This window comes from Trifolium pratense, linkage group LG4 (assembly GCF_020283565.1).
Source record: "Trifolium pratense cultivar HEN17-A07 linkage group LG4, ARS_RC_1.1, whole genome shotgun sequence".
NCBI classification, from domain to species: Eukaryota; Viridiplantae; Streptophyta; class Magnoliopsida; order Fabales; family Fabaceae; genus Trifolium; species Trifolium pratense.
The window spans coordinates 6,106,146-6,115,925 of NC_060062.1; the positions used below are offsets into that span (position 1 = coordinate 6,106,146).

The 9,780-nt window shown below is 33.1% G+C and overlaps 2 protein-coding genes across 2 annotated transcripts; both read right to left on the bottom strand.

Moving 5' to 3' along the window:
- Positions 1–4,856: 4,856 nt before the first annotated feature.
- On the bottom strand, positions 4,857–5,648 carry LOC123922012 (ATP-dependent DNA helicase PIF1-like). The gene has a single exon (XM_045974756.1). It carries the CDS (start codon positions 5,646–5,648, stop codon positions 4,857–4,859), a length of 792 nt encoding a protein of 263 aa, XP_045830712.1.
- A 2,265-nt stretch (positions 5,649–7,913) lies between these two features.
- Positions 7,914–9,055, bottom strand: LOC123921688. Its single transcript, XM_045974334.1, has one exon. The coding sequence runs from the start codon at positions 8,961–8,963 to the stop codon at positions 7,977–7,979; it is 987 nt and encodes a 328-aa protein (XP_045830290.1). The 5' UTR covers positions 8,964–9,055; the 3' UTR covers positions 7,914–7,976.
- Positions 9,056–9,780: the final 725 nt, after the last annotated feature.

Sequence of the window (9,780 nt, forward strand, 5' to 3'; positions counted from 1 at the left end):
ACTTTTAAAAATTACAAATTGATCGTAAAACCTAAAATCGACGATAAACACTAAATCGGCCGAAAATCCAAAAAATCGGCAGAAAAAACCTAAAATCGGCCAAAAGCCCAAAAATCGACTATAAACTCTAAAATCAGCCAAAAACCCAAAAAATCGGCCGAAAAACCAAAAAACGACCGAAAACCCAAAAAATTGGCCGAAAACATAAAATCGGCCAAAATCCAAAAAATCGACTTTAAACCTTAAAATCGTCCGGCAACCCGAAAAATCGGCAGAAAAACCTAAAATAGGCCAAAATTCCAAAAATCGACTATAAACCCTAAAATTGGCCGAAAACCCAAAAAATCGACCGAAAAACCAAAAATCGACCAAAAACCCAAAATCGGCCAACATCCAAAAAATCGGCCGAAGAATCTAAAATCGTCCCTAAACCCAAAAAACTCGGCCGAAAACCTAAAATCAACCCAAAATCCTGAAATCGGCTATAAACCCCAAAATCGGCCGAAAAACCTAAAATCGACCGAAAACTCAAAAATTGACTATAAACCCATTTTCGGCCGTATAGTCGATTTTTGGGTTTTTCGGTCGATTTTAGGGTTTATAGTTGATTTTTGGGTTTTTGGCCGATTTTTGGTTTTTCGGCCGATTTTTTGGGTTTAGGTTCGATTTTTGGTTTTTCGACTGTTTTTTTGGGTTTTCGGCCGATTTTTTGGTTTTTGGGCGATTTTAGGTTTTTCAGCCGTTATTGTGTTTACGGTCGATTTTAGGGTTTTTGGCCGATTTTCTGCTGATTTTTTCGGTTTTTCGGCTGGTTTTATGGTTTTTGTCCGATTTTATGGTTTATAGTCGATTTTAGGTTTTTCTGCCGATTTTATGGTTTTTGGCCGATTTTTTTGGTTTTTCGGCTTATATAATGGTTGATAGTCGATTTTAGGTTTTTCGGCCAATTTTTTGGGTTTAGGGTCCATTTTATTAAAATAAATAAAATTAAATGAAGGAAATTCAATTACATTACCCAAACAAAGAATTTTACAATTGATGAAATTTCAACATTTTATCCAAACACTGGAATTTGAAAATCAAGGGAATTCAATTGAATCAATTGAATTGCCTAATATTTAAAATCCTTTGGATTTCTAGAATCCCTCATCCAAACACACTCTAATGGAAGTCGCATATCTCATGTGAAATTTAGTACTAAACAAAAGCAAAGTCGCATTCATGTCTCTTCCTTCTTTTTTGGACTTGGCTTCTCTGAAACTTCAGTTGCAGGTTTCTTTTCACTCGCTTCCCTCTCTGAATCTTGGGGTTCATTAGAAACTCCCTCAAACATATCAGTATGTGCCCTCTTCCTCTTTGATGGTGACTCATCAGTTTGCGCCAGCTTTGAATCCGGTGACTGTACCTTAGACACATCAAATGCAGGCTTAACCAAATTTTCAGGAGTTTCATTGACGGCTTCATCAGTCTCACTGCTACTTAGTGAATTAACTGGTTGTGGCTTACTAAACACATCAGATGTAAATTTATGAATAACTTTTGTTGCAAGAGCTTTATTCGCTTTGCCCGAATCAGCTGCAAGCTCAAAAATCTCATACCTCCCACCACCACCACCCTCCTCATCATCACCATACTCAAACCTAAAACTCCTTTCCTTGAAGTGTTTTTCGATTCTCTCCTTCCTAATAGGATCATTCAAATAGCTACGAAGATGAAGATCCTTGGCAACATCACCAAATTTCTGAAGACGAGTATGGAAGGCAAATATCCGGTTAGCTTTACAACCATCCTCTTTGTTTTTGTGTGAAAATGGTTTTTTTTTGTTCCTATTTATAGGGATGACAATGGGTAGGGTATGAGCAGCGTACTATAGTACCTACCCCCATACTCGCAGTTTGAAAAAAATACTCGTACCCATCCGCATATCCGTGTGGGTAACAACCTTTGTACTTGTCCTCATATCTAATGGGTACCTAGGTACCCATACCCGTACTCGTTACCCGCAATTTTACTAAAAATAAATCGTTCAATTATAAAATATCATATCTTTTTAATATAATTATTTTTTTAAAAAGATTTTAGTGGTGACTCATTAAAATTATAAACAAAGTTTTTACTAACTTCATGTTAATGTTCATTTCGTTGTTGATATATTCATATTGTGTTTGTATTATATTATAAATATATTTTTTTATTAAAAATTTGTAATAGTTTAATAGTGTTGTATTTTTTAAAATTGATATAGACAAAAAATTATATAATAATATATATAAAATGAATAAATATTTTTTTTTTTTAGAAAAATAGATAATCTTAAACAAACAGGTCCAATAACAAACAAGTTATGTTAAGGATTTTGTTAAACCTTTGTTAAACCCATAATATAAAATACGGTGGTCAATAGAGATAGAGAGATGGAACCTGAAGAACCACGGAGGAGAGAGATGGAACCGCGGCGGAGAGAGACTCGCAGCGGAAGCAGCCGTTCTTGATGAAGATCCTTGGCAACATCACCAAATTTCTGTGTCGCTATCTCAAATCCCTTCTCGTGATCGATAGGGAAGGCAGATATCCGGTTAGCTTTACAATCATCCTCATAAAGCTTGTAGGCCTCGATCCTCAACTCATGTAAAGAAGGTTATTTGTAGGCATAGAGAGGACCTAAGTTCATCTTTAAATCATCATCAATGTCCGATGATTTCTTCTCTCGCTCTCTCAGGCACCTCGTTAATTCATTAATTTCGTCGATGATGTTTTGGCGAGTTAACCGCTGAGCAGCTGCATAATCAAAAAGCTTGTGTGCTAAAGCAACACCTTCATCTGGCATTACTACATTTTTCATCCTCGTGTATGCATAAAAAATGGACTGGATCCCTTCTTCAGTTTTCAGCCACACCATTAGTTCCACGAACTTCCCGAAATCATTCTTTGGTGTAGATGCAGTAAGACGTCTTAATTCCTCCCGATCCTCCATAAAATAAAGTGGCTTGATAAGCTCCAGAAAGTCTTTGTCGGTGTAGCCATTTTCATAAATTTTCCTAATGGTAAACATCTCTGAAGCAAAACCAATTTCAATGAACTTGGAACATACATTATTAATTATCCCCTGTCGCCAAACATTATTAATTATCCCCTGTCGCGAGAAGTTACTACAGATTTTATGGAGATCTCCTCTGTTGCCTCCAGGTATTTGAAGAATAAGATTTCGGTTATTGATTAGATAATTTTTGTTGGTCGGTTTAATAAATGTATATGATATGTAACACTGTAAATTTAAATGTTTCAAATATTTAGGGAGAATGAAGAGAATGTAGTTCGTATTGAAAGTAATGGTGTCTGAACCCCTGTGGTATTTATGTGGGAACAAACTGTTTGTAAATACGAAGGCGAAGGACATGGTGTGATTGTAAGAAATTTTGTTTTGAACAAATTGTGATTTATAGTTTAGAATCTATTTTTAAAAAATGAATATTATTATTATTTGTGGGTTGTTTCAGGAATTTCCAAAGCGTGTTGTAGAATAGTGTTTGCTGAAGGATCAGAAGTTGATAACATTGATTGATGAGACAAATAATAAGTCATATGAATGTGATGTTGAGACTGTTAATGGTGGAAGTAATGAGAAATATGTGGCTAAGGGATGGTTCGAATATTTGGAAGATATGTGATTGAAAGATGGGGATAAGTTGTTGTTCGTTGTTGAAAATCACCCAACGAAAATGTATGTTCATCTTCTTTTATGGGATTGATGTAATATTTATTTATGTGGGTGGTTAGGTGTTTTGATTATATTCAGTTGTTTGTCAGGTATGATGTTATGTATTTTATAGAAGTTGTTAAAGTTTGTAATATGTTTAAGTATGAAGACTGTTAAATTAAGTTATTTTTTTTCCTTATAATAATTACTAGAGTACATGATATTGTTTGATATGTATAAAAATAATTCAAAAATCCATATGAAGTTGTCTGAGGAGGTAGCTGTTATACAGGATGAAGGAATAAGTGGTTCTATTAAAATCATAGACTAAAATCCAAAAAGATGTGCACATAGAATGCAATACTTAAAAGCATAATTAAAACCGGCATTGATAAATACAATAAGTCATGTGATCATGTAACTATTACAACTTTAACAAATTATTGCACCGTTTGACAAAGGCATTGGTGATATTTGTTGATACAAAAACTTGTATTGAATTCTACAGCTGATTGTAGAAACATTTACTACTGTTGGCATTGGTTATACTTCATATGTTGCTGACTACTATTTCGTTTAAAACGAAGAGATTTCGCATAATTTTCTGTAAAGTAAAGTTAGTACTGTCTGTTATTGGGAAAAACTGGCATAGAGAAAATAAAAGAACGCAATCAACAACACAAGAATATAACGTGGAAACTCCAAAACTGGAGAAAAAACCACGGCCGTTGTCAAAACCGACAACCAGAGAATAAACACTATGTGAAAATTGTTACAACACATAGACTACCCTCAACCTTCCTTTGACCCCCAATACACCCACACTCTCCAAAGCAAATACCTAACTACATCTCTCAACCCTCTAATACAAGAGTACAAGAGAAAAACAAAAAAGTCAGATATAAGCTTAAAGTGTTACTGACTGGTGCAATTATAAACAAAGAACTTAGGTCCATTATATAGCCTTGATTCCCCCATTGCTTCACCATTCTAAGCGATGTGGGACTTCTTCAATATAATTTCTTTGACCTTTTTTTTTCTTCATTAGCAATGTGGGACTTACATTGCAATCAACCCCAACACTGTCATGATATTTAGATTAAATGTAACGATGTAATGAACATAATGAAATTAGACTAACCTAAAGATTATGGAAGATTTATTTGAAGACAACATTCGTTGTTGAGTTAGGTTCATCTGAATTTCCATTGTTGATTAAAATCTTCAATCCTTTTTTGCTTTTAACTCTAGAAAGAGCGATGTACAATTGACCGTGACTAAAAACTGATTTTGGTAAATACAGTCCTACACTGTCAAGTGACTGACCTTGTGACTTGTTAATTGTCATTGCATATGAGACAACTATAGGAAATTGTGTTCTTGACAATTTAAAAGGCCACGGGGATTGTGATGGTGATGTAGTCATTCTTGCAATATATGTGACATTCCTAGCATGTTTTCCTGACATAATTTTTCCCTCTATTACATGGTCAGCCATTTTTGTTATTATTAATCTTGTTCCGTTACACAATCCTTCAGCTTGGTCTAAGTTTCTCATCAGCATAATCGGGGTACCAATTTTCAACTTTATATGATGATTTGGTAATCCTGACGTGCGAAGAGAGTTTAAAAACTCAGGTGTAATTGCCTCATAAATTCCTAGGTCATTAACATCAGACATATCAACACTATTGGAACTGAGATAATCTCTTTGTTCTCCTGTGACATAATATAAAATACGGTGGTCAATAGAGATAGGAAGATGGAACCTGAAGAACCACGGAGGAGAGAGATAGAACCGCGGCGGAGAGAGAGACAGAATCGCAGCGGAAGCAGACGTTCTTGATGAAAATGGAACCTGGAGAGCGGAAAGAGACTCAACCGGGTTAGGTTGAATCGCAGTGAAGTTTAGGGTTTCTTTGTTTTGTGTGAAAATGGTTTTTTTTTTCATATTTGTTTTGTTTCATATTTTAATGAGTGTAATGCGAATTTCAAAATCCATTTTAAATTATTTTACTGACTTGTTACGAGATCGTTGTCCCATAAGCAAAGCTCAAATGGTAGCTACCAAAAATATTACTGGAGTGGTCGGATTCGAAGTCCTGATTTTACATTTCTCCACATTTAAATGTGTGAGAGTCTAGCCACTAGGCTACAAGACTAAAAAAAATTGTTACGAGATCGTATTAATATCCTCTACTCGTGTCTTAGCTCATCGAGCTTATAAACTAAAAGACATGTTTGATAGCTGTCTTTTCATCACGAACTTATAAGCTAAAAAACGTTATTTCAAGTAGCTTATGAGCTTAAAGCTTATAATTTTTTATTCCATTTCTACCCTTATCATTTTACCTAAAATTCATTTTTACACTTTCTAATTTATTGTAATATTATAATATAAAATAAATATGTTTATAAAATAAAAATAAAATAAAAATGTTATAGTCATGTTCTGATCCCTGTGCGTTTACATTTTGACTCTTTCGTCAAAAAAAAAGTATACATTTTAACTCTATATTTCAATTTTAATCGTATACTTTTACCGAGTGAATATAGGTTTAGGACAACATTACATTGGTGCTCTAAAAAATGTTCTTTCTCTCTCGCTTGTAATCAGCCGGTCCTAATTTTTTTAGAGAGTTTTCTTCTTCTTGTTTCAAAAAGGGTGGTTTTGGATCGTTCTTTGACCCGGAATCACCCATGTGCATCTGTTTTCCTCTGCTTTAATCCAAATAAGTGGTTTTCACACAAATTAGAGTTTTCTTGTTTTATTTTGTGATTTCTTTGCCTAAGTATGTCCCGTCTTCGTGTGGTGTTTATTTGATCTTCGCCATAATTACATTATTGCCACCACGTTCAGTTTTGTTTCTGGTGATATTAGAATCAGATGTAACAAGTTTTGTCTATATATTTTTCCCTCCAGTGGATATTGAAACCAGATGCAAACACTACTCCATATAGCGTTTTACATCTGACATATGTTCGTCAGATGTAAAATCCTTATGTAATTTGTCATATTTGTACTAGTGTCGTCTTCGTGCGGTGTTCGTTTGTTTTTTTTGTTTTTTATGATGTTTGTTTGGTTCAGATTTATAGATCTACTTTGATCAACTACATATATTCAATCAATGACAAGGTTATCAAACGATGAAGATCCGAAGACATGAATATTTCGATAACTTTTATTTTGTCACATTATTTGTAGGCCTGAGTATGTCGTTTTATGCTATTAAGGATGCTGTGAGCTTGTATCTGAAAAAAATTGTATACTTTTACTATATTTATTGTTCAATCAGGTCATCAAATTTTTAATTTAGCGTAAGAATTTTTTTTGTTATTGCTTACATTTCAAAGATAATATTAACTAGTAAATATAAAAAATGCATTTATAGTCACTAGTTTATATATAATACATTTATCTGTTGATTGAACCGCTAATTTTACCAAACATTTCAATTAACTTATCAGCTATCAGTTATTAGCTATAAGCTATAAGCTATCAATCATCATCATCAGCCATCATCCATAAATTAGTTTTTTTTTTAAGCAAACACAATCAACTCATTTCATTAATAATAAAAGGTTCAATACAACGAGGAACATAGTTAAAGAACATGTGACTAGACCATGAAATGACCGCCCTAACTAAAGTGTGAGCCGTTATGTTCACTTGTCGCTTAGTGAACTTGATCTCAAAGTTCGAATTACATCGTAACACAATAGCTTTATAAATAAAATAATAGAACTCAACTCTAAAATACCATAATGATTGGCTTGTATTGCATCCACCACAACTTTGAAGTCGCTTTCGAACACAATGTTGGACCAATCTCTTGAAGTGGTCTGACACATAGCCTCCAAGATAGTCATGGCTTCATAGTTTATCATCCATAAAATTTACCGAATAGAATCATAGGTCTTGAGAGTTCAATTCCATGCATAAAAAAGGTCTCGAGAGTTGAGACGTAAAAACAAAAATATGCTTTTAAGTAAAACATATTCAATACTAAAATGAGTAAAACTAAACTAGTTAAAATTGCGACTAATTAATAATAATAATAAAAACAATAATATTAAATTAAAAAATCAACCATAATATTATCAAATACAAATAGTCAATCCTAAGTTAAAAAAATAAAATAAAATTCAACGATGATGTCTTGATCACAAAATTAGAGTTTTTTTTTTAACAGCAAATATATTATTAATAAAAATTAAGTCTTTGGTGAACATATATCAATAAAAGAGGGGGCTATCACAAAATTAAAATTGAACTTTGTCATGATTCATATTTTATTTTCTTAGTTTTCCGGCTGTGCACGTCCTTTCTCTTCTTACCACTTCGTGCCCTCTTTGAAGATGGAAGGTTTGGCTCATCATAAACTCCCTCAGACAATTCACTCGCAAACTTATAAACAATTTTTGTATCACCGTGATCAGTCTTATCACCGGCAAACATCAAAATCATCCCTTTGAAGTGGTTCTTAATGTTCTCTTTTCTAATAGGATCATTCACGTATGTAGCAAGGCGACGACGCTCTTTCACAATGTCGCCAAAAGCATCCATTGCTTTCTTAAATCCCATCTCATGATACTTAGGGATGGCAATTATTCCCTTAGACTTACAATCCTCCTCATAAAGCTTATAAGCCTCTATCCTCAACTCATATATAGAAGGCTCTTTGTAATCATAAAGAGGACCTAACTTTGTCCTCAAATCATCATCAATTCTTGCATATTCCATCTCCATCTCCTTTTGTCGTCTCTTTAATTCCTCGATCTCATAGAGAATGTTCGTGCGAGCTAGCCTACGAGAAGCAGCATAAGCAACCAGCATTTGTGCTAAGTCAACTTCACCTTTTGTTAGTTCGTTCTTTTCTAGATTTTTCTTCTTCTTCTTTATCCTTGTGGATACATCATCCAACGTTTTTGGACCTTCTGAACCATTCAAACCGTTCATAAATTCAAGGAAGTGACCGAAATCATAAGGCGGTAAACATATATATGATTGAGATTGACTAACTTTGAAGGGGAGATAAGTGGAGATATGTTCTAATTCGTCCACATCGGTCTCCAGATCTGCGATTGAAGTAAGTGGTTCGATGAACTCCAGAAATTCATTGTCGGTGAAGCCATGTTCATAGATATTCTCTATGGTAAACAGATTTTCACCGAAACCAAGTTGAAATAGTAAGGAACATGCAGCATTGATCTTCTCTTGCCTTTGAACAAGTGATTCTTCTAAGTCACTACCTTGATGAGTCATTGAGCCGCAAGTATTGTATGTGTGTAGGTGTGGATATATCAGTAAAAAACTATTACCTTATGTTTGAGGGTTATGAATATGTTCGTAGTGTATACAAGGGTTTGAAGAGAGAAGAAACCCTAACAATATTTATTATTATAGAGTATTGTGTGTGAGTGAGATAAATCAGGAAAACCCTATTTATTATGTTTTGTTTTTTAGTGGCAAATCTACTAACAATATATTAAAAATAGGAAATAAATCTAATAACATAAAATGTAACCAAGAAAAAAAAAATCTAATAACATAATAAAAAAAATTAGGAATCAAATTTAATAATATCAAATAAGTTACTTTTATATATAAGAAAATTTACACCTCTACTAACAATTTATTAAAAGTAATTACTACCAAATTATATAATTTGGCCTCATAAACTTTAATAATATTTCAAATCTTCTAGCTATATCATTTTTTTTATTTGCTAATTATACACATTATTGATAAATATATAAATGCTTAATTCATATTTGATCCCTTAAATTTATTTTAGGTTTTAATTTGGTCCAAATTGCTTCAATTCATAATTAGGAACATTATTGATAAATATATAAAGGCCAAAATATATAAGTTTAAATATAATTAGTAACTGTTGCTTCAATTCATATTTGATCCCTTAAGTTGTTATTTGCTAATTATACGCATTATTGATAAATATATAAAGGTCTTGCAACAGTTGCTCCAGTTCTGAAGTTTAGAAGACTTTTATGTTGGAATTCTTCACTAAATAGTAAAACACTATATTCAAGTAAGTAACAATAATAACAACTTATATATG

Bases quoted from the DNA above. Each gene is read 5' to 3' on its own strand.
- LOC123922012 (XM_045974756.1), bottom strand. From the start codon at position 5,648: ATGAAAAAAAAAACCATTTTCACACAAAACAAAGAAACCCTAAACTTC.
- LOC123921688 (XM_045974334.1), bottom strand. From the start codon at position 8,963: ATGACTCATCAAGGTAGTGACTTAGAAGAATCACTTGTTCAAAGGCAA.